The sequence below is a fragment of the Plectropomus leopardus genome, chromosome 24, assembly GCF_008729295.1.
Source record: "Plectropomus leopardus isolate mb chromosome 24, YSFRI_Pleo_2.0, whole genome shotgun sequence".
Classification (NCBI taxonomy): Eukaryota; Metazoa; Chordata; class Actinopteri; order Perciformes; family Serranidae; genus Plectropomus; species Plectropomus leopardus.
Window position 1 is genome coordinate 3,081,058 of NC_056486.1, and position 25,488 is coordinate 3,106,545.

The following is a 25,488-nucleotide window of genomic DNA, read 5'->3' on the forward strand; positions in this document are numbered from 1 at the left end:
CAATCAAGATGCAAAAAAAAAGGACAGGCTGCAGTCTGAGCAAGGCCTTGGTCGCCCTGCAGACAAGAGCCATCGCTCAACAACCGCTGATCAAATTAGAATGGAACACTGCCTTCAATATTTCTCGATTACGCCGCGCATGTATATGTTAACGCTGACTCAGCCTCACATTTGTCTTTTTTACCCAAACGGCACAATAGTGTCTAATTGGTGACCACCTGCTCTTAGAATCAAATCACACTCGCTCTGTATTCAGATTTCCCCGCGAGACAGCTGCGCTTATGATAAACACAATTACCCCCTCTGCATGACATTGCATCCGCACGCGCAATAATCAGGCATCATGAATCTATCTCGAGTTTTACGATGACAAATGTGGCGGCCAGCTTTACGAGACGTCTGATAACAAGAACGTGACGGGACGTGTCGATTTTTTATGATCTCCGTTGCCAGATTTTCCAGCGTGAAATCTCCAAACTGGAGTGACATCGCTGCGTGTTTATGCTTCCCTCGACTTCCACACCCCCTCCTCGCACTCTCCTGCAAACTAATTTTCTCACATGGTTAGTGTCATTGTTCATTTAGGACATTAGTGACAGTGAATGTGGGGCAAAGTGGCAGCGATGGCCCCGGCTCTAAGTCAGCCCCGTCCTTTCTTTCTCCTCTTTAACTGAGCGCTCCTGTCACAGGGACCCTTTTAATTCCCCCTTTCACCCCTCCGGTGCCCGCCCCCTCTCGCACTGGTCCTATTGGGAAGCAAACAATAGAAAGTGTCCCCCCCCCCCTCTTATTCTGCCTCCTCATCCCCCCTCTTCTCATCTCCCTCGGCCCTTGCAGGCGTCCTGCCTGGTTGAGACTCCAGGCTGCAGTTTGTCACAGCCATTCAGCTGAGACTGATTGTGATTGCGGCAGATGGGCTGGAGCCTGCGCCGTCACTCGGCCCAGGCAGACCCAAGCACTTCACTCTCCGCTTTTTTCTCTCCTCTCTGGCTTTCAGATTGTGTCCTTCGCTCTCTTGATCTCCTCCTCGGTTGTCTCTATCTGTCTTTTGTCAGTGTCTTCTCTTTTTTTTGCTTGGCGTTGTTTTCCAACAGTTCTGTGCCCCTTGTGCAGACTAAACTCGCAGGCAGTGTTTTCAGTTTGTTTTTCAGGTTTCAAAACATCAGCTTTGTGAGAGCCAAAGGTCCATTTTTAAATTAGGGCTTTAGTGTGCTTTACACGAAGTGCTGGTCATATTGTCTCAGAATAAAACAACCCTTTGTGCACCTATTTTAGGGTGAGGACAAATTTGAAGTCAAAGAACTGACCATTTTGATGAACTTGCACAGCCTCTTTGCGCAGTGGTTGGCCAGGTGGTGCATCTTCTGAGGTTTTCTTTACAAAATGCCTTCCATGACTTTTTGTGTGGGTAGCCTGAAACATACCCTCATGCTACATTAGCACCCGTCAAATGACGTTGTCATGTTATGTACTTTACGTAAAATCATGTAGGGTAGGTTTAGGGACAGAAATATGCTGAAGACATACCTTAAAATAACCCAAAGTTCACCTGGTTTTACACAATTCTGAACACTGGCCTCCTTGGGGAAAGTCTTGTGTTTGTTTGTCCCTTCAACCACCACAACCTGCCTCCTAATGGAGATTTCAGCTCTTTATACTACTTCCTTGTCGTAGGTGCACATATAAACAGTGCATAAGAACAGCCTGTATCATTTCCACGTACATGTACAGCTGTGGACTTGTACTAGTCTCATGAATGGTTTCATTCAGGTAACAACTGATGGATGATCTGCAGCACTTTTAAGTTCCATGCATGTGCATTCCCCGCCCCATATTACAGTTGGTGGCGGGAATGCACCATAATGGCCAACTGACGTAAAAATCAAGACAATATGGAGCCTCTAAAGTCCTGAAAGGAGATATTTTTTGTGTCTCATGCACTTGTGAAAACAGGTTATTATCTTGTGCACACAAGTCTTTTATCGTGTGCAAAAGTAAGCCTATTATCCAGTGTGATTAAGATAATTACTTGTTCCAGAGAAGATAATACCGTCAAGATAATTGTGCGCACAAGATAGTAACTTGTTTCCATTAGTAGCGTATGTGGACAAATAAAAAACTAATACATTGTCACGACTGCAGGGGCTTTGTGAGAAGAAGCATGCATCAGGAAAGACATTTGCAACGTTGTGACAGCAAGAAGAGCTCCTGTGATTGTAGTTTATGGCTGAGCAACAAGAAAAATGCAAAAGGAGAAAATATAACGTGCATCCACTTTGCAAGAATCGGACCAGTGATGAGGAATTTAGTACATCAGTGCAACAGTCTGCACCGTCAAAAAATTTTGGAACATCACGGACATGGGCGGATGACGAAATTTACGTCACTCGGACCCTCATAGACATGCAGAAGTATGAACTTTTCTTAATAAAACACCATGGAGGCTGCTGCATTCTTGCTCCTCCCTATAACGGCAGCGTTTAAGCTCTTCTAAACAAGTGTGGCTGGTCAACACATCATGCCTCGTGTGTTTTTTTCTTTAATGTGGAAGTCGGTCTTTGTTTTTGTTTGTTTTTTGGCTCTTCTGATCTCCTCTTCTGTCCTTTTTGTCACCTTTTCTGCCTCTGTCTCTGTGCTAAAAGAGCCCAGTTAGTGGAACATCACAGACTGGCTGCCTCTTCACGTCCCCTTGTTTGAGTTAAACCCCCCTCATCACTGTTGTCACCCCCCTAAAAAACTCCTCCTCCTCTGTACAAACCCCCACCCCAACCTCGCCTCTCCTCCCCTGAGGAAAGAGCCACCTTCAGAGAGGCAGCAGCGCAGCCGTCTCCCTGAACACATGTTAAACGTCCCGCAAACCCCGAGGAGGAGGGACGCAGGCAGAGACACACTGACAGACAGAGAGAAAGGAGCAGACTGAGGAGGAGAGGAGCATTCGGAGAGATAAAGCCAGGAGGCGTGTTGGGCGAGGGGGAGGCACACAGCGCTGTGTGTGTGAAGAGGAGCCTCGGAGCGTGTGTGTTAGTGAGAGAAAGCATAGCGCAGAGGGAAGGAAGAGGAGAGCAGCGTCAGGAGAGTCAACGCATGTTGCCAGATTGAGAGAAGAACGAGGACTAAGGAGGAGGAGAGGGAGCGTTTCGAGTGCTTGAGGGAACGTAGAGGAGAGAGGCAGGGAGGAGAGGCAGTTTGGTCTCAGTCAAGTAGACAGGCAGGCAGGGAGCAGTGTAGAACCGGCAGTGCTGCATTGTGGATGTAAACTTTATCATCTGCGGGATCAGCGGGGAGCAGCTGCAGAGCAGGAGGAGAGCGTGCCGGTGGATTACCATGTGTGTCCTCTGAATGCACCAGGATGCTGCATCTCCACCGGGGTAAGAAGCGACAGAAGAGAGTCGTCAGCGTACAACATGACCCAAAAATGCATTATTTCTCCTCACGCTACAGGATTATTCTGTGTTTTTAAGCTGTGTACATTTTTCTTGTGTATGTATCTATTCAAATGTGACAGTTGAATACATGCACACTTGCTTAGTCAAGAAGGCTTAATGATTTTCTTCCTGCGGCTGCACCTCCTGCAGCTTTCTCACTTTGTCCCAAACTGCAATTTTATTATAATCCCCAGAGGAGGGGGCATATTTCATATAGCAGCATTGTACACATGTGCAGAGGATGATCTGCGCTGAGCCCGATTAGCCAGGAATTGCGTGTCCTGTTGCTAGTGGCAACAGCATGTGGCGTAAAGATTCTCATTGATAACAAGAGAAAACAGATATCCGTCGTTTAGGTAAAACAATCAAGCGTTGCAGGGGATTTGTATGTGCAGGAATGTTTTTCTGCCCACTGCTCCTTTTCTTTCCCCTCTCAGGCAGATTAAGATTTCACTAATCCCACACTGGAATGACTGGTGTTGAACTGGGTACAGCAAAGTGGTGGCGAATATGGATTACCGGGCCTCTCTGTTATGATCAGCTTCTCTGCAGCTCTTTATTAATGTGGCGTGAAGTGCTGCAGCGCCAGTGTCCATATGTCAAAGTCACAGCAGGTCAGAGGTCTTTCCCCGTACTCAGCCATATTTACAGGACGAGGCTAGGATGCTGACAACCAGCATGTCAAGGATGCCAAATGTAGGATTCAGGACACTGGCTTTGTATTTATAGCTGGGTTTGTTATCTCTAAAAACAGAACTGTAAGGGAACATGAAAATGAGAGCATGGGAGAGCATGGGAGGTATCATCGCTCTCTGGCTGGTGTTGTCAAAGTGCCAGAGAGAAATGCCATTCCCTGTCTTTTTTGAGTTTGAGTTTTGGGGATTTTTTTGCCCTGGGAACTGGTGCTTCCCAACACAAAAGCAAAAAATAGAATCCACAGTGGAGTGGATGCTTTATAATGGGATGGATGTTGGCAAGAGTAGTCAAATAAAAAGGGGAGCAAAAGCACCGTGTCCTTCTGTAGCGATACTCAATAGCTTTACAACAGTTGTGTTTCGGAGAACCTCAGCTGTGTTTTCTCCTGTGTTTGTGGGGCAGAAAATTGCTGGGATTATTTTTTCATGTTCTTTTTTAACAAATTTGGGTGTTATTAGCGCCACATCACAGCATTTCCTGTCACTGTTTGGCCCACTGAACCTGGGTGTTTCTACCAGTAAATCACAGCATTTCTTACTGGAGTTTTCTGGCTGACTTTGAGCCACTCAACCTGGGTGTTTTTCAGCATCATTACGGACTTTAAACCTTTAAACCTGTATTTTTTAGTGGCATATTGTAAATTATTTCTCAGTGGTGTTTGAGACACCAAATTTGGGTGGTTACAGGCGAACATTGTGTTGTGCACATTGTGTTTTCCAGTGCCATTTGAGCCATAAAACTTAGGTGTTTTTCACCAACACATTGCAGTGTTTCCGAGTTGCATTTGAGCCAAGAATTTGTGTATTTTTTACCACCACATCGGGATGTTTCTTAGTGCCATTTGTGGCATCGAACTTGCGTGTTTTTCACAGATACATCACAGCATTTCCCAGCACTGTTTGCGCCAGTGAGCTTGGGTGTTCTTTTCCAACTCTTGTGCAGCTTTTGTGCCACTGAAAGTGGGGATTTGAAGCCAAAACATGATCCTTTTCCGAGTATAACCGAGTGGTTTTTGTATCCGAACCTAATCACACCTTTACCACAGTGTTGTTGAGAAAAATTTCAACACTTCAAAATACAACATATCCGTGGTTTGCAGAAATGTACAATGCCAGCTTTTTTTTCTGGCGATTGGGTTGTTTACAAATCCAGCATTGCCTCATAGTGAAAGTTAATATTGGACCGACCTTTAACCCAAAAAGCTTTACAGTGGTTTCACTGGAAGTCATACTCACAATATCAGCATTATAAGGGGCCTCGAACTGTGACCTGACCTCACACACCACGTGTCATCAACAGCAAGCATGTGACCAATCATCCCTTGCGTGTTTTGGTCAGTTATCTGAGGGGAATTCCTCTGTAACTACTGTACATCCTTCAATAGCACCATTACTGTACTTCCCAAAGGCTACAGTTTAGGCATTTGGTCCAGTTTCTATTTGTCCATTTTAAGCCTTTATTGGGAGCAGGGCAGCAGCCGGTGATATCATCCCGCCGCCAGGGCAGATGTGTCGCTGCGCTGGGCAGTTTGAGCCCGCTGCCCTCTGAAACCTACCTGGGGATTACGGCATAAGAGGATTGCCAAGTGGAGGGATTTGATTTTATAGAATTAAAACTGTAATTCTCTCCATCCCGAGCATGCACGCTGCAGTGCAACCATTTCTCCACATTATTATTTTCCCCCTGCTGCCATGTTCGACCGACACATTCCATTACTGCATCATTTGTCCTACATTTAAGCACTTTTGATTTTACATTTGCTCTGTGTTTTAGTGGAATGTCGCAAGTCTCACACAGACTCTCTCGACAGCGATGGATATTAAAAGTTCATCACTGTGTACTGGGACATTTCTGACGCCAGTTGCTCTGCCAGTTGGCTATACAAATGTGATAATCATTACCCTAGATACCAAATTAAGACTCACACATCTGATATGCAAACCAATAGCCAAAATGAATGTTGGCATTGTATGTTTCTGCAAACCATGGATATATTACTTTTGCCAGTTATTATGTAGTGGATACACTGAAACTTTCAACTCTGCTGTGATTAATGACTGGTTTTCTTTAGGCACTAAAAGGACGCGGTTATGGTGAGGAAAAGACCAGGTTTTTACTTAAAAAGTTTGGTTGGTGGCACAATTCTGGCAGGAAACACAGTCATACCTCAGCAAAAAACAACCAGTATTAGTGCCACTATCCCCGCTGGATTCACAGCAATGTCTCAACAGATGTTTTTGTGCCAATACCGCAGCAGGAAACGCAGTGATGTCTTGATAAAAATGAAGCATTTTTTCTGGCTTTATCCCCACTGGAAATGCAACAATGTCTTCTCTTAATGGCCTCTGGAAATGCAGCGATGACTTGTTAAGTCGTGATTGGTTTTGTTGTTTTTTGGACTCAAAGAGTGGTCTGCAGATTGGCAGGTGTCTCGCGTAGGTTATACACCATCCCCTCCACCTCCAGTCAGTTCATGTACTCCGTCACTCATGGAACATTGATATGATACGTATGAAAATGTAAAATTTTCATGGTTTGCAGAAATGTACAGTGTCAGCATTTTCCTCTGGCGACTGAGCTGTGATATTCTTGCCCGTCACTTTGCCGCCCACTCCTCTACATCCGATTTTCTCAACTTTTCCTCCTCCCCTCTCCTCTTCTCCCCGTATGTGGCTCTGTGTATTCGGTGACCCTCAGCGAGCATATTTGGTCCAGGTCAAACTGAATTACTGAGGAATGTTCCCCTGTTCAATGGCCGGCCCAGTGGGCCTCAGCATGGGAGCACTTCCCCTTCATTGACAGCCAGGGGACTTTCATTTTCAAGGAGGGGGAGCGGCTCCTTCCAGACAACTTTCCCATATAATTCCCACTGTCTCCGCTTTGGTACTGAGGAGCCATGAGCCAAAGCAGCCGGTTTAATGATGTGTACGTGTGAGGCACATCTCAGGATCTCACCAAACGGAGCCTTGTTGAGACGCTCTGCCTCTGTGACTGCAGGCCATCCAGCTCAATTAAGGGTGCTTTGAATGCATTCCTCCCTTCAGCCTGCTCTACATTTATCTTCCCCCACGAACAGCACGTGGGAACTCTGAAAAAGAGTCCTGCAGAGGCTGGTATGAACCTGTTTTTGCAAATGCAGCATCTGGAAAAAAAGAAAACAAAATAGCTCAATAAAGGATTTTGACGTTTTGCCAGGCTGCGCATTTTTGATGCAGAGAGCCAGAACATTCAAGCTGAAGCCTCATGTGTTCACTAACAAGTTCAAAATCCCCCAAATATGTGACTATCAGATGTCTTTTCTCTGTGTGTCTCCTGTTGGCTCAACTTGGAGAAGTGTCACTCAGGAAAAACATAAAGTTTAATGGTCCGACACAATTTATAACCAATAAAAGGCTTTTATTTGCGAGCTATCAATGGCTTATTGCATGCACTGAGTGTTTTGCCTGGAGACAAAGCTTTGTCCAGACACTCTCGGTGACTGTTAAGTGATGTCATTAGAGACGGAGCATTTTTGTGGTTTCTAAATGGATGAACTCGCTCCATGTGAGTTCAGCAAGGTGCGAAGACTTGTGGGCTGTTTTTGCAGTTACTGTGTTTAAACTGCCTGTTTTTCAGTCAGGTTTAACTCTTTAAAAACAGACATCCCGACTGTTGATGACTGCTGTTTGCATAATCCTGTACAAATATTGATCTAAAATAAGAACCATAATAGCGTGAACATTCATTCTTTTTTCCTGCCAAAAGCTAAAACTTGTGTCTTCCATGTAAACACATTGTTTGCTCAGGATAATGTCATTATTTTGGGTTATGTGTGGTGGTTTTTTGAAGATACTAAAAGAAATGACATCACAACAAGCAAAAGTACCAATGACGGCACTTTTGGACCATTTCTGTTGCACTATTTAAGCGCTAAATAGCATGTTTTCCCGTCAGAACTGCCTTAAAATGTTATTTATCTTTGTAACAAAGCAGATATAAACTTGTTATCTCGTTATGAAAGGGTTTCGGTTCTTGGAAAATTGGATTTGTTTTTTAGGTCATCCGCCTGCATGCCAACAGTTTACAAGATAATATGGTGTTGTCCTTGTTTACTATACACGGCCTTCCTGCTGACACACTTTCACAGTCGCATGCATCTCACAGTTTTTTAGATGAAAGCAGCTTTCACTCTTTCATATTTCTTTCCCTTTCACTGTGATGCTTTCAGCGGAGCAAGTGAGGTCGTAAAGGGGGTCAGAGTCGTATTTGAGGTTGCGCAGGGCAGGGAATGTCAACAAACTTCAGCTCCCCGCTATCTGGGCTGTAAATCACGGGATAATAGCTGGAGAAACATGTCGACCGGTGGCTGGAGGTGTTGGCGCAGCTGGCGGGGAAATGGATGGAGGCTGCTGGAGAGGCTCACCTGCAGTAAAACTCTTTTCCAAACACCCCTCGTGTTGGATTTTAGTTTTAGAGTGAATTACAATGAGTGCAGCAGCTTTTAATGACTTTATTACCAGCATGCCAGAGAGCCAGAAAGGGAATGCTATGGTGATATTCCTGTGACAGACATGTAGGAGAACATATTTTCCCTTTATTTCCATCTGTATATCTTGCAGTTTGCGCCCATAAGCAAAAAGTGTGACTAGAAGTTATAAGGTCGATCTAAATCACCGTGTACATGCACTCGGGTGTGTATCAGTAGCAACGGCAGCCCGTGGTTTCAAGTGCTCCTGTTTACCTTACCTTTGTGTCCATTGTGTGAGAAGCAGCCATTTGTCTGCGGCTGTAAAGGGCTACTGTTTGTTCGCCTCTCTGAAAACGATGTGTTGACAGCCGGCATAAAACAGCCTATAGCCGGAGCGCAGTCTCCATGAGTCAGCAGAAGCTTCCAGAGTTACTGTACAGTAGTAAATGTTGATGCTCTGCTCGCCCATTACTGTAACCCAGGCAGCCGGGCTGTAAATACAGAACAATGGATGAAACGTGTGACTTGACTGAAGTATGTGTGTGCCCTTTTACTACTGAGCACGTCGGGCTGAATTAGCGTTTGTTTTCATTAAGCTGACAGAAATTTTAGCATCTTTGGATATAATGATGAAGTGGAAAGGGACAAGTTTGTGGCTTTTAGTTTCATTATGAAATAAATGTTAATTGCACAATGTGATGGCTATAGAATAATGACACCATCAGCGCGATTGGTTCCCAACGCCACCAGGTACCGAATGAAGGCCCGATTTACGGTGCAAGACAACAACAAAACGACAAGTTGGCATCACATGTCCTGTGTGCACGGTGCAGTAAGTGACCTGCCGGTTCTAACGGCAGCAATGGGAACGCTGTGGTTCAGTCATGTTTTGGTCAGAAAGTTATTTCCTCTCCTGCAGGCGCAGAGTGTATTTGCTTGTGGCCATTAGCTGCTGTCTTTGCAGTGTGTTCAAGTGCAACTGCTAGGCAACGTGAGGCGACTTAACAGTCGGCCTACTTCGCAATGACTCTGGGCCTAAACATGTTCAGTTCAAACTTCTGTTCCAACCCTTTTCTTGAAGGAAGTTAAATTGGTCAATCAAGATTTGGAGGGTGTGTGCATCAACTGCCTATAAGAGCAGCAGTATGCTTCATATAAAGTGCAGATCGTCAAACAGCATGCGAAACTCCCAACACCCTGACCTTTGTCAGAATTCAAAAAGCTGCTTACAATAATTTTCATAACAAAACAAACAGTCCATCAACCTCGCACAGCACTCGGCCACGTCTGCAGAAAGATGTTACCTTCTCTCTCAGACGACTCATTCAAACACGTTCATTTCAACCATCATTCTGTGCACTCATTTGCTGAGACACTCAAATGAATCTTTGCAGAAATAGAAAAGTGTTTGTGTCTGTGTCTCCACACAAAACAGGTAAACTCCTAAATCATGAGGTAATTGCAGTCCAGTGTAGAGGGAGCTTTACTTAAACTCAATTATGTGTCAGGGTGTGTGATTCAAACGAGACGATGACTGGAAAACCGAATGCCTTTTGATAACATCCATTTCAAAACATCTGACGGTTTCTCTGTATCAACAAACTTGATCATATCTGTGGTTGTTCAGGTCCAGCAGCTGCGTATCCTTTCATTTTGGACTCATCTCTCTTTCATGATCTGGACATAAAAGATTCACAATCGTGTGAGTGTGTATGCATGTCTCTGCGTGTCTTTGCCAGTGTGTTTGCACATGTGTGTTCATGCATGTGTTTGCAAACGCCCCTCGTGTGTTCACTTCTAGCCTCTCCTTAGCAAGCATGCTGCGGCCATTTTTAAAACACATCTGCTGATCCGCAGCGTTTCGTTTCGTCTGGACAGGAATGCGGCTCGGGAAACAATTGAGGTCAGGCCACGGCTCGCAGGATGAGAAAACATTTCAGACAGACAGTCAGGGCAGGGGTAATCCACGCATTCCTCCCAGCTGCAGGAGGAGTCTCGGAGGATTCCTCATGTCTGATTTTTGCTGCTTCAGAAGTTGCATTTGATCTGATCTTGACCTACAAAATGATGCATTTAAATCGTTACCCTCGCTCTGATTTTGCAGATTGAACCCATCAATCACGTCCTCTGAGATCATGTAAGTCCCTTTTCTCGAAAAACTACAATAACGTTGCACCAGTGTAATTAAGACTCCCCTAAAGTGCTGATGTTATCGCAGACGGAAAGCATAAACAACTCGGAGCATTCAGCATGTTGTTGACTTTGGATAAATCTCGCTAATCACTTCAACTTGTTGGACTGCATTACTCAGAGCGGTGCACACGTGTCCAAACAAACTCCATACATTAGAAAGAAGTATGAATCAGGGTTGAGTTATGTCAGGGGATTTACATGACCCACATTGTCACGAGACATTCAATTCACGTAGGAAAACCGCTTTTTTTTGTGGCATAGGAATCTACTTCAGGGTTTGTAGGGTTATGAAAAACCCGAAAAAGCCATACAATTTGCAAATAGCAATTTTCAGATCTGGAAAAGTTTTGTAAACTAAATATACCCTGAAAATTGTAGAAAAGTCATGGAATTTTGTGTCACAAAACTGTAAAGTAACACGATATGTTCAAGGACCACTGAAAAACGTAAAAGTCCAACGCTAATTTCTGTTTTTATAGTTTTTTACTGTGATATATGGTGTCATTTTTGGTGATTTTTAAAAGAAAAAATGCCTTTAAAACCTGAAGTCCCGTAGGTTTAGAAAGCATTGTCAAAAATTGTCAAAAATTAATTAAAAAAACAACAACACTTAAATGTTTTCATTTAAACATTAAAAAAAGCTATGTTTTTTGTCAGTAACCAAAAAAATGCCAAAAAATGTTTCTTTAAAAAATATATGGCAATTTTTAAAGAACAAAAAAAGGCAAAATGTTTTCATTTTTCCAAAGAAAACACACCTTCCATGATTTCTTTAAAAATCAGCGATAAAAAATAATTTAAAATACAGCCATTTAAAGTTGTATGCTCCTCCCCAAAGTCACTCGCCAGTGCTTAAAAAATTATTTGACATGCCTCCCTCTTTTTGCAACCCGTCCCCTCTCATAAATAACAAACAGTCCCTAAGTTTTGTTTAAATATTCAGTTCTGTTTTGAACTTAATCATATTTTTCTCAATAATACATATTTTAAAAAGCTATTATATAGTAATGAAGAAGACAGATAAGAAGTATCGATGGTCGTTTCAGAAAATGTATTTGCCTCAGTCATTGAAGTCTTGGAAAAGTCATGGAAATTTATTGGTAAAAATGTGTTTGAGCTTTTGAAAATGTGATGAATTTTCTTCGAAATAGGAAAAACAAAACATGTTGATTAGAAATGTCCTCCTCTTTGGAGTGAAGACATCTCAAGGCCACATGGCGGCATGAAAAGGCGTGTGCTCTTTGTGCCTCATCACATTTCACCTCGTCAATAATTGATGGTCTGCCGCGGTGAGGTAAAGCTCATTGTGCCTCTCTGCCTGCCTGCCTGGGTGGGTGCGTTGGGTGTGTGGGGTGATGACATGTGGCTCCTGTTTTTTCCGCTGCCCTCCGGTGCAGACGGGGTCCGTTGCTGGAGACGGGGAGGTCAGGAACCAGCTGTGGGCGAGGCGGTGGAAACAGACGCGGGTCAGGCGGCCGTTCGGCATCGTCTTGGTGATTGATTGGAGCTGCCTAATGCGTTGGGACCAATTGAGCGGTCACAGATGTGCGAGCCCCGCCCCTCAGATGCTTGGAGCTGTGTTTACAATGAGGGCTGATTATCTGCCATTTCGGTATTTGGTGTTCGATGGCAGAAAGGCTCATTAAAGCCTTAAAGAAACAACACTTTGCTGATGTTTACGGCTGCATACTGTCCACATTTGGTACCTAGAATTCGGTGCCAGCGATAACTTTTTTGTTGGTACTTTACTCTTTCTGTAATGACAAAAAGGTAATTTTTGAACAAGATGCAGTCAAAGGATTCTGCTCTTTTCTGTTTACGCACAGAGCCAAGTCTCTGTCTGTCTACTTGCTTGTGTGAGCTTTTCACTCTCAAAGCCAAAAACCAGAGAATAAAGTGGCAGACTTGTTTTGGGTGTTTAAAGTACATGAATGGAAGCCTGATTTCGTTGAAAATTTTTGTTTTGTTTTTATGCCCAAACTTCGTCTGTGAAACAGCTCCAAAATTTTTACTTGATGACATCACAAATTTGAGTTTTGGAGCTCTAGTTTTGTTTTGTTTTTGTTTTTTTTTATTTGGGAGAGTTTTTCATGTTTACTTCTATTTTTGGACTGTCTTAGACCAAAGGAATGATATGTATGAATTTTGAAAAAGGGCCTAGTTCGCCTTTTAGGAAGAATCCATGTGTGAATCGCCCCCAAAACTTGAGAAACTGCTCATCTTTTGATCTAAAAATATAAACTCAGACATTTTTAGAGCCTCGAGCTGACAAAGCAATTTCTCATCCCATCTCGACTGTTGTCACTCTGTTTTCCTGTCAGCCTGGGTTGGATGTTATAACTTATCAAACGCCTCGGTAAGCTCTTTGTCCCGCACTGGGGACTGGGCTGAAATTTTGGAATCGGTGCAGAAGGTTACATAACACGGCCGTAGCGGGATTAAGGATGGGAATGACCGGTCCGGAGTCAGAGCCAAAACATGGTCCCTCTGAACAGGATGCCCTGCGGTATGTGGGCCACGGGGGTTGCGTGCACGTCAGGGCTCTTAACGCAGCAGGAGTGCAGACGCTAATACATAAATGCATGGCAGCTCTGCTCTCATCCAAACATTTATGCATCCCTGCCGTCCGCTCTGTGTACATTTGTGGTTCGGAATGATTGAAATGTTTAGCTCGCCGTAAGCCTCGATGACAGTATTTGAAAGATATTTATGCATCTTTTATACATCCTGATGCTTTTATGTCAGTGTGAGTAACTGCTGAAGCTTTATGTGGTCTTTCTGCACAGAGCAGAGATTAACCACACTTGATAATAAGATGGCGGAGCACTTTTTTTCTTTCTCTTTCATTATGTGCTTAACAGCAAACAATGTACAATGGATTAAACCACCTGTATGCTGATAACAGTGATGAAACCTCCCACAATGCAGTTCAAAGCACATGGGTCCAACGTGTCGGCTCAGGTTGGCGAATGTTCTCGCGATTGATCCTCCCTCAGCCCCTGACAGATCGTGTCTTTGCACGCCGCCGTGAAGCAAACAGTCGGCGCGTTGTCTCAGCCGGAGGGGAAAAAAAGGCGTTAGAGGGGTTTGCAGAGTGTCTGAGCGAGGAGAAATGTGTGGAGGAAACAGGATGGTGTCATGATCGCTCTGCGCTCTTCTGTCTGTCTTATCTCAAAGGAAGGGATGTCGAGCTTTTGATGCTGCAGGATTTGCATTTGAAAAGGGAAATTATTTTTGAGGCCGTGTGGGTGGACAGCAGATGGTGTCAACTAAAAATAAGAGAGGAAAACTTTGTGTATGTATTTGTGTGCAAGCAGAAGAACAAACTTAGTGTGGGTTCCTGTGTAACAATCCTGAACATTTGCCAAACCTTTGCTTGAATCCCTGAAGTGTCAGTTTTTAAGGAAGTAAGAAAACCTGTCTCTTTTGTGTCTGATTTGTTTAAACTTTACATTCAGTTATTCTGTAGTTAACGTGTGGGTATGTTTAGACACAAGAAAACATTTTTATGGTTAAGAAAAGATCATGTTTTGGCTCACATAACTGTTTCTCCTGGCACAGTTACAGTTGTAAATGCTGACTTTAAAACTTGTTTTCATGGCACAATCACCACGTGAAATGCCGCCAATGTCTCGCTAAAAATCACCTATTTTGGTTTGCTGCTGGAAATAGCACCAGTGTCTCACTGAAGAACACCTGATTTGGGTGGCACAATTGCTGCCTGGAAACGCTGCTGATGTGTTGCTGAAAACTTTGGTGGCACAATTACCAATGAGAATGCCACCATTGTCGTGCTACACAACACCCATATTTCGTGGCACGGCTAGAAATGCTGCTGTCTTACTAAACAGCAACCAGTTTTGGTGCACAATCACTGCTGAAAATGTCACAGATGTCTCACTTATGGTGGCAAAAAAAATAGATGGAAATTTGACTCATGCCTTTTTTAAAAAAACTGAATATCCACCTTCAGTGGCAAAATTGCTGCTGGAAATACTGCAAATGTCTTTCTAGAAAACACCAACTTTTGAAGTCACAGTCATGATGATTTGGTGGCACACTTGGTCCAGTAATGCCGCCAATGTCTTGCTAAAAATCCCCCCTTTTGGTGGCACTGCTGCTGCAAATAATGCAGCCAATATCCTGTTAAAAACACCTGCTTTTGGTGGCACAGCCATAACTGGAAATACAACTGATGTCTTGCTAAAAAAACATTGCTCGTGCCACAATCAACACCTGAAATGCAACTGATGTCTCACTTTAAAACAAGCGGTTTCAGTGGCACAGTTGTCATGAATGCTGCCAATGTCCTGTTTAAAAATGTGGCAATATTGTCGCTGCAAAATGCCTTCATTGTTGAAAAAAAGCCATCTTGGTGGCGCAATAGTGGCTTGAAATGCCGCAGATGTCCTTATGCTTTTTGCTGCATTAACTCTTGATGCATAGAAACAGTAACATACAAGAAAACGTGAGTATGGAAGAGAAGGGGGGGTGTTGCATTCGGGGCTGTCAGCTGGTTTGGCCGGCTCCACTGGAGCTCGGCGGGGGAAAAGGCCTCCGGTGCTGTCAGGTGATTCCAGGTCAGTGGGAACGGCTGGGGGTCCACGTCGACACTGCTCATGATTGGCTGCTGGAATTTACTCGGCCAAGCTTTTACATCGTGGCTCGTAGAGGAAGAAAAACAGCAGAGGAGGAGGAGGAATGTATACACGGTCAACTGTCAGCTTGTGCTTTCATCACATGCTCGGATGTACAGCATAAAGGCATGGACTGTAGCCTGAAATAATTCCCATTTGGTCACGGTCAAGTGTGAAATATACACAACGTGCACAGAGTACAAATAGATACACTGAGAGCTTCCAGTTTTCCTTCACAATGATGGATTATTACTGACATGACAGGGGGGCGTGCTTCTGATTTTACCTCCGAATATAAGTTCACGTTAGTTGGAAAACCTGTTGGCTAAGCTGTCTGACTGCTCATGTTTCTCACCCAGTAAGACTTTGGCATAGCGATGCCATGTTCCCCAGTTTCACAAATGACTTTACCATCAGAAAATGGCCAAGTACTGCAAGACCAGGAGCTGTGGTGAAATTGTGATTATTTTTTAAGATAAGGCAGTCAACAACTGGAAACTGTGTTGCCTTGTTCTGACCTTTTTGGTGCCATTTATGATGATTTTACTTTTTAATCAATCATCATTACGAGGGGTACGAATCAACATTAAACACTTACACGATTATTATGATTTTTAAAGGCCTAGTGTGTAGGATTTAGTTGCATCAAGTGATTAGGTTGCAGATTACAATCAAGTGAAACTTATCTCGTGTGCCAAGCGTGTAGGAGAACTCAACTGTGACACAAAAGTGCACATGGGCATATCTAGAACTAGAAAAGCAGCTGAAAAGGCAGTTGATTTTATTATTTTAGTGGGTTACCAATAGCTTATTCTATGTACCGATGGGCGAATAATGAACAAAAACAACGTTTTTTAGTGTCCGATATGTTCCATGCCAGCCTGTTGAACCTCTTAGTGCTGATGAGCTCCTAACATTTGTGACGTAGTGCAGCAACGGCACTAAATGAACAGTCACCCAACAACAACACATTAAAATGATATTTCATCTTTATGAATGTAATCTCATACATGATGAGTGGTAATGCATTAAGGAGAAGTGTTTGGGGCGGGCATGTACTACAACAGAGTGTCAAACTGAGAACATATTTTGCAGAAATTATCAAAAGCTTTGATACATTTGGATTCAATCTGACTATTTTGATTGGGCCGTTGACACAGCTGTAAAAGTTTACGGAGTGAGTGATTGGTAAAACATCAAATGCAAATAACAAAGCAGATTACGGCCAAAATCTAACACAGAATCTAGCAGATTACAGACTTTCACTTGACTGCAGTTAAAATATCACATAATTCCACGTCAGCATCGTTTTGATGCAAATGTCACCGGTGAGCGTTTTTCACGAGGTTACTGTTTTGACTACCACTTGTGCCAGTTACTATAATTATGTTTAACACAGAATGTCAAATTGCTCTATATTTGGAGAGGATTTTTTTTTTTTTTTTCTCCGGGCGCAGTTGGCTCATGCTCGACTGCTCCTGGAACATGCCTGTGCATAAGTGGCCTGAAACTTAACCCCTTACAGGGCTGACGCTCAGCCATAACACAGACTGGAGGAATGCCAGGGCCGGTCGTGTTTAACAAAACAATATCTGCAGTGAGAACTTCCAGAGACGCTTTTTTCCCTTATGGAGGTAGTGTAATGGTTTGAAACACAGAGCATGTTGTAATCGGAAGAGACACATTGTGTAACTGTGTGTGTTAGTCAGTCTCAGGTGTGCAGCATGCCGTCACACAAATTGGTCACACGTAAACAACACCTTCATTTTTATGGATGCATGTTCCCACACCCATATTTATGAATGCACGAACTTCTCAAACACACACCCAAACACACACCCCTGGTCTCGCAGCCTTGCTTGACTTCCTTCTGGATTTGTCACCATTTCTTTCACAATCGGTGTGCCAGCCAGGCTCGACTTTGCCTAATTCAGCCTGGTCCCTTTAGTTTATAGCTCAGCAGCACACGCTCTTTTCAGTCCAGACGGTCGATTCATCCATCAGCTGCACATCCCCAGCTGCCTCTTAATCACCCACGTTTTTTTCCCGACAGGTAAGCCGCTCAGGAACAATGATGTCTTGTCAAAGGCGACGATGTTAGTCATGAGTTATTTTGGGGGATTTCAGGGAGGTTTGGAATCGGGTTTGTGTGTCTGCTCCGCTGAAGAAATGTGAAAAATATGTAGGTGACGGTGATTACTTGTGGCTGTCTGCTGTATACACTCCTTTATTAGGTCCCATGGTCCCATATTAGGTGGCTTTGAGAGTGTGATGTATTTTTCTGGAGCAACTCTTTGATGGAAAGTTTCCTCTCATACACAATACATGCCCTGATTCACTCTGGGTGCTTTAACCCTTCTGTTCAAAGTTTATTACATGTTTTTATTGTGTTTTGTGGTTGATTTTTGTACTTTTTTGTAATATTAGTACCTCTTAGCTCACTGATTTAACTGTAATAAGAGATTGTTTGTTACCTGTCGGCCGGCACGATGTTTCCTGTGAAGAAATGTCCCAGTTCAGTTCAATTTATAAAGTACTGACATTTATCTACTGCATCAGCAGCCTTGTATTATAAAAAAATACCATCTTTCCATTAGTGTATCCTTCTTTAACAGGTTGTGTCCATTTCAAGTTGAAACAGTGTCTGAGCAACACCTGAGTCCAAGACAAATTTCCTTTGGGATGTCTAAGTATGTCTTATCCAGTCCTAAATATTTGCCAATTAATGCATTCATTATCTTAATGAGTGACTTAATTAGCATACTAATGCCATGTATGTAAGGGTGATAATTGGCGGACATCAGGCAGCTCATGTGCCTCTTGTGTCAACACACTGAGTTGACATTTAGAGCCCCGTATTTACATCTTTATGAATGCAGCTTTTGACATGAGAATTAATGATTCTTGGTCTCGAACCAGCAGATTGTGCAGCTTCAAACACATGTAATACTGCCAGAGGAGGCGTTTTCCTGCTCGACACATTCGTTGTACGTTCAGACACCTCCAAACACTCGCAGGATGACGAGCTTTCAACGAACTGTCAGATGCAGGCGGGGTTGTCCCGGAGCAGTGTTTCAGTTGTTGTGATACCTCAGGCGAGGCCATAAAACAGGCTTCTTTATTATCTGCGCTTGTGCGCCAAGATTTATCCCATTAAAGTCTGGAATGCCCTCACGTGGGAAACGGATTGGACGTGCACAGTCAATTTCTTTGTTTAGCTTGGTTCACGTGTGTGTGTTTATGTGTGTGTGTGTGTGTGTAAAGAAGAGTGAGTCTGTTATGAGTGTGTGTCTGGCGCGAGGATGCCCTGCTTTTTGTTTCCTCTGAGCTATTTTTGTCTGGACAGAACTGCAAGCTCTCTGTTTTGCGTGGTTAGCGGACGACCTCGTCTCCTCGCTGTGTGTGTGTGTGTGTAAGTGTGTGTGTTTATCTGTGAGCGTATCTGCTGATTTGCTGGCAGGCCTGTAAGGTTTTCTCCCGTGAGGCGGAAGGCAGACAAAGATGAGGCTTTTTCTCCCCGTAAAGAAAAACATTGATTTTCTGCAAAAACAGAAAATGTAAAAGTTTTGTCTATGAGTACGACTAAACTTTGATCGCATGTTGACTCACTCATTTTCTCTCTTCCTTCCTCCGCTTTAGGGAAAAACTGGCCGTGGCTCGCCTTCAGAGGGAAGTCGCACGGAGCAAGAGCGAAGGAACAATGGTAAAGTACAGTCCAACTGCCCGTCCCCTATAATCTGCGCAAAGCCAAAAGAGCCGCAGTGTGCTCACTTCACACACATACACACACCCACACACACAGTCAAGCCGCGCCAAGCCGTCAACATCAGCCAAAGTCAATCTTTCGCGTCTCAACACTTCATCAGTCGATCTCAAAGAAGATAATTCTGGAGGATTTCGTGTATTAGCTGTTTTTTTTCAGCAGTTTGGTGCAATACTAAACAATAACAACTGTGTCAAAATCATTTACAGTGTCAAAGAAGCAAAATTAACACCCAAAATAAGCAAATGTATGATCAAAAAACAAGTACATAAGACAAATAATCCATGCATCTATCCTTTTTTGTCAGTTTTTGATAATCGGTACCATGGACAAATATTTGTAGCGACTAAAAAACGTGATTCCTTACTTTTAGCCCTACCCTTTGTTTTGGAGGATCAACTTGCCCTTCATAACAAGAGGTAGTGGTTTAAGTCTTGCCTTTTGAAATGGGACAACCCCTCAAGACCCTGATACGTCCTCAGGACTCATTATTAATGGTGTTAACACGCGCGGCTACATTTGCCATTAATCTGATGGAGGTAGAAAAGCATGGATGTGAATACTGGAGTCCTGCACGAAAATCCGTGTTGGATTCATCCACCACCGCGCCCGCAAGCCCTCTAGGGATCTTTGTTCCCCTTATATTCATAGTTATTGGCAGCGTTTCAACCCGATGCTGTCCAGTGACATATCATAAGGACGCGGCAGGTTCTGCAGGTGCTGTCCAGCCGTCTGCTGGCGTATAATAACACTGCAAGTGGTTCTGTCCAGCCATTTCCTCGGCTGCACAATGGCATATCATACAGCTGCGAAAGGTGGCTTCTGGCATCGGGATCTTATGTCAAAATCACAGCAAAAGTTGTGGTATTAACAAATTCGGAGTGAGAACGGACTGGCAGCCCATCTAAGAGAAATCACCATCGAACAAAACAGCATATTCACAATTTCCAGCAACACTTATCAAATCTAAAAAGGAGGGAATGATTTCAGTTCTTATTTCTCATGCCAATAAGTCAAAACCAAAAATTCCAAGGCTCACTTTTTTACAAAAGTTTAAAAGGCTTTAATAAATTGGCTTGACATGGACATAATAAATACCAAGTCAAACCTCTCCCTCTTTTTTTTGTTCTTGAATCCAAAGACACACACTCCAGCACTCCTCAGCCAAACTTAGACTTACTGCATCTGTAATTAGTAACTGCAGAATCAGACTTAGACAACTATGACATATCCGGGTCTTGAAAAGTTTCATGAAGGAGTTTTAACAACTAGCCCTTGTAACTTTGCTCCGAGGAACAAGGTGGCACTTCTAAGATATAGGGGTAATAATGTGAATGGGATTAAGCCTTTACCTCCTGTGTTAGCTGCAGGTTGGATAAATTCCAGCATTTTGCAGGAACAACAGGTACTCTGATGCGTGGTCAGGTTGTGTAACATTATAAAGCTGCAGCTGCGGCTTAACCTGTCAACACGGCATTGTGCTAAGCTTTACTGGAAAGTGCTGATATTGTGCTTTCACTTCTTTTTCAAGAGACCTTGTGTAAGCAGTTTAAGAACTCAGGAGGAAGATATCTGCAGATAGATGTGTGCATATCTTTATTTCTCTTTGTCTCTGAGCGTGTGCACACCGTACAGCATGTGTGTCTGAGGGAGGTCAGAAAGTCGGACCACGTGACGCAGCGGCGCTCAGCTGATTGCAGCCTCCGAGCAGAGGCTGTAACCACAGGCCCAGCTGTTCGGCTGCACCCCAGTGACGCCTCTGATTCTCTTCATGGCAGCAGGCCTAAAGCAACAGCACACAAGGGCTCATACACTACCAGGTTTTTTGCACTATTTTGTCTGTTTCTCTATTGATCCCTGAAGGAGGGATGCTTGTTTTTTTTGTCTTGTGTCTCCCCGTAGTCGAGGAGGTTATATCATGGGGTCAGATACAGATTGGCGCCTCTGGAGTTGAGCTGGGGTACAGTGGGTTGCTCAAGGGCACAGTAGATTCTTACTGTCATGGAGGCTTTGACTTATTTTAGACGCAGCACAGGAGATAAATATAAACTGTATGGGTTGATGGAGAAGGGAATCTTCCGCGTGAATGGTTGTTCTTGCTGCACAGTCGCCTGAGGAAATGCTGGCGCTGTATGTTTCAGCAAACCCAGAACACGTTAGGTTTGTATGTTTCATATCATATTAATGTTTCTAAAGTGACAGTATATAAGTTGACTTTGTCACTGGGAGTTGCAGGGGATGGTGGATGGTGTGTGAGACACTTGGCAAGCAACAAACAACAAAAGTGGCTGTGTTTTAGCGAGTTATTACTTTTTAGGCACCAAACATGTTTTTTTCTTTTAAGGTATCAAATGTGGGTGTTGTTTTGGCAACCCATCACTGTTTTCCCAGCAGCTTTTTAGGCATAAAATATGTTTGTCACTATTTTCCAGTGTTTTTTTACTGTACTTTTACTGTGTACTAAACATGAGTATTTTGTCGTTTCAAACAGCTTTTTAGGCACCAAACATGGTTGCTGTTTGTTGTAACCCGTAATTTTTTTCCAGCAATAGTTTAGCTTCCTAATTTGCATGTTTTGTAGCAACTTGTCACTGTTTTTTCAGCAACTTTTCTGACACCAAACACGGTTGTTTGGTAACGACCCGCACTATGTTTTCAGCTGCCTTCTAGGCACCAAATGTGGTTGTTTGGTGCCAATCCTTCACTGTTTTTCCAGTGTTTTTGGTTTTTTCAGCTGCTTTTCAGGCACCAAGCGTTGGTATTTTGTAGCAAACCCTCCCTTCTTTTCCTGCTGGGATTCAGCCCAACAGGGTGTTTTAAGCCAAAACATGACATTTCTCTAACCATAACCAAATGTTTTTTTGTTCCTAAACCTAACCAGCATATTAACCACAGTGTCAGCGTATTCGTGACATAATAACCGGCGAATGTCAGGTACCTGTGGTTTTCAGAAACAAACATTGACTCTGGTCACTGTGTTGCTTCTTGTGGCACATCACATTACACATTACACATTAGCTTTGCATCAGTTCATAAATGTAAGTGGTTAAGACAACTGACCCATTTCCCCCACTTTGACCTAACTCCCTGCTTCCCTGACCTCTCTGTGACTCTCCCGGCACTGTCATCCCAGTTATGCATGTGTATGTGAAACAAGAAGGTTCAGCATTGATTTCCACAGAGGGCAGACACGCTGTCGATGAATGGAATGTGTGCGTCCTCCAATGAATCCCACATATCACTGCTGACCGTCAGAGTCATGCACAGCTTGACTTGTATCCAGTAATAATAGTAAGCCACGTTAAATGTGACTAAACTGATCAGTTAAGGTCACTTTCACACCTGTATGGTTCACTTGGTCCAGACCAAAGAAACAGAAGTAGCTGCAGTCCATCCCATGTCCACACTGACTTATTATAAGTGACCTAAGAGGTGAAAAATAAAGAATTGACAGATAAGTCATCTGTTGGACAGTTTTGGTGCATCATCAGCGCCACATGGCCCCAAAGAGAACACTCAGAACAGTTTATTCTGGCGGACTGACAGCACGTTTCTGGGTTTATTTGTGGTCTCTGGTGTTTGCAAAAGAGGCCACAAAGACAAAAGGTGCAGTCTGAGTGTGGACAGCAAGAGTCATGAATAATGACAGACGGCTAGAAACAGGACAGTAGCTGTCAAGTAGAACATTTGAAAGATCAAATGATGTAGGACACAAGCTCACACATCTTTTTACCGCCAACTTGTAGTGTTCATGTCTCCATGGATACCAGATGATCTCCTACATTACACAGGAGATCATTTCTTGCATAGTTGCCAGGATTAGATGCGTCAATTGTAATTTGAAATCATACTATGCAGGATAGTCGGTTGCTGTGTGAAATCGAAAGACGTGAAAGGTTCTATCTGTTTCTATCTGGCCACGTTCACAAGTGTTGCCGCCTGTCTGCCTGTGACGCTGTCCTATGGTGGCGTTTAATGACATCACAACAGCATTCGCAGCTGATGCTGTCCCGAGGCCTTTTATGTGGATGCAAAAAGTGGCTTTTGGCGTCAGGATCATACACTGAAAGCACAGTCAAAGTGGCAGTATTTGATGACTTTAGAATGAAAACGGATTTATAAAACAGACAATTAAACTGATTTTTTGATAATAGTGACTCACTGCAACCATGAGAGATTCTTGAGCATACAGTCATAAATGTGCACACAGAATATTAGGCTGATTGGTCGAGTAGTTTGGGAGATTAGCTGCAGACAGACAGGTTATGCCTGGTGGAGGTAACGATACGATGAAGGCAGAGGAAGAGTCTCTGCTGTTCAGTACACCACACACCCCGCCAGTGGATCAGAAGTGATGATTACACATTGTTTTTTTTAGGATAATCCTGCTTAGTATATTATAATAGTAGGTTAGTTTCACTTTTTCCTTCTCTTTGGTATCAGTGTTATAATTCAGTGTGCACCTCCTCCTGTAACACTAACCTTGCATGCTCTGACCTCGATGTAGCCCAAGAAAAATATACCATTCTCCACACTGAGACTCCATAAAGGCCCGGCTCTCTCTCCGACTCACGCGAGTGGATGACATGCTAATTATTACTTTAGAGTGGTGTGTGAATCGCTGTCTGCGCATGCACAGGGCCGAGAGAGAGAGAGGGATGAGTTATCTGTGCCAGACAGGAGGAGGGTGAGGAGAAGGGGAGTGTGGAGGAAGAAAGGGAGGAGGGGGATATCACTAAGCTCCATTTGAAATTGGGATTATCCCCCGTCAGAGTCCCCTTGCACTCTCTCTCTGGCATTCCTGGGAGGCTTCGGAGCTCAGGCACGGTCCTTCAATAGAAATGAAAAAGAGACTGCTGCATCAAGGAGATAATTGTCAAAGTGCTGGCGGTGTGCAGTGGGAACTGCTCACCAGCCGCAGCCTGTGCCCCGCAGACCCCCACACCCTGACGCCCACTCCCGTGCCCACTTCCCCCCATCTTCCCCTGCCAAGGGACTAACCCAGAGAGGCAGATTAAAACAGCCACGGACTTTTGAAGTGGCTCTCCCCCTCCTCTGTATCTGATGCCTCTCTTTAACAGCCTGCCTCGGTCTTTTCCTCTCTACATCCATTAGTGTCTTCTGTGTAACGCGATCAGAGACACAGAGAGCGGCGGTGCCACCCATCGCAGCCCTGCGCTGGTTGCAAATGCTGAGTAGCTCCGCAGGGACGTGTAACGCCGCACTATTACTACTGCTTTGTGTTGCAAAAGAATGTGAGAGGCATCTTTATGATTGTGCACACACTGCTGCAGTTGTACGCCTCGGGTCTCGCTCGCACAGTGAGCGTAAATGAAGCAGCATTAACAGGAGTTTACTGAGGAGCGTGTGTTTTTAATTGCGTCTCCTGTTGTGAAACACGCAGCTACTGGCAGTGCTGAAGTACAACACTCTTTTGTTGTGGATCATTTTGGGCAGGGAGAGTCGACTTGCTTTGCTTCGGGGCCACTTTTGCAAAATGACAGAAGACCAGGGGCCAGACGCAGCAGCCCCATACATGTTTTTATGGCCTGAGAAATTTTTTGAATTTTAGGACATTTCTAGGATTTTAGGGTGTTTCTAGGGTTTTACGAATCACATGAAACCTTCTGGATAATTTTCAAGCTGAATTGCAGCATCAAATATGGCCACACAAGTAGTGATATGGTCCAACAACCACCAGATCTGTGTCTCTTAGACCGCCGTTTGTTTCTTAAACTTTTTATTAGGGCTCAGACATGGTGCTTTTGGCGTGCGATCTTTAAAACTCGTGCAAGAAAAACAGTGGATTTCCCGTTAGGTGTTTGATAAAGCACAGGTCATTCTGTGAGGTTTCTGTGCAACAAGCCTGCCCTGTCTGTCTTGAGTGAAACCGCTCATTCACAGCCTCGTCGCTGCTGTAGGTTTTCTCTGGAATTCCTCACACCCCAGCCCCAGAGGCGTGGTGCAGCCAGGGCAGGGCTGCTCTCTGTCTCCCACTCTCCTTTTGATGCCACTCTGAAGTGCAATCTAAGTCTGTCAGGGAGCAGGATGCCCGGTTTCCTGTTAGGGGAGAAAACAGAAGTGCACATGTAGTCTCGTAAATGCAGCAGCGCCTGCACCGCTCTCCATTTAAAAGGCATTTAAATCTGTTAGGTAAGATTATGACCAGTGGAAACGGCTGTGTAAACAACATGTGAAAATAAACTCGCTTTGAGTGACTTTATTTTGCTTCGGGTTTTGCGGACGCTCTCTGATATCTGAGCTTAAACAGATATGAGTCTCACACATACAGCAGTTTTTTCCCCCGTTTGATTCGTTCACGGCAGC

At 43.9% G+C, this 25,488-nt stretch overlaps 1 protein-coding gene across 3 annotated transcripts in view; it reads left to right on the forward strand.

Moving 5' to 3' along the window:
* The first annotated feature begins 2,965 nt into the window (after positions 1–2,965).
* LOC121962709 (nck-associated protein 5-like) overlaps positions 2,966–25,488 on the forward strand; it is a 106,040-nt gene continuing 83,517 nt past the window's right edge. For 2 of the 3 annotated variants that reach the window (XM_042512965.1, XM_042512964.1), the window contains exons 1-2: positions 2,966–3,368; positions 19,038–19,101. In XM_042512965.1, coding sequence (XP_042368899.1) covers positions 3,340–3,368; positions 19,038–19,101 — 93 coding nt within the window. In that variant the 5' untranslated portion in view covers positions 2,966–3,339. The remainder of the gene's footprint in view (positions 3,369–19,037; positions 19,102–25,488) is intronic. The other variant, XM_042512963.1, reaches the window with a different exon arrangement.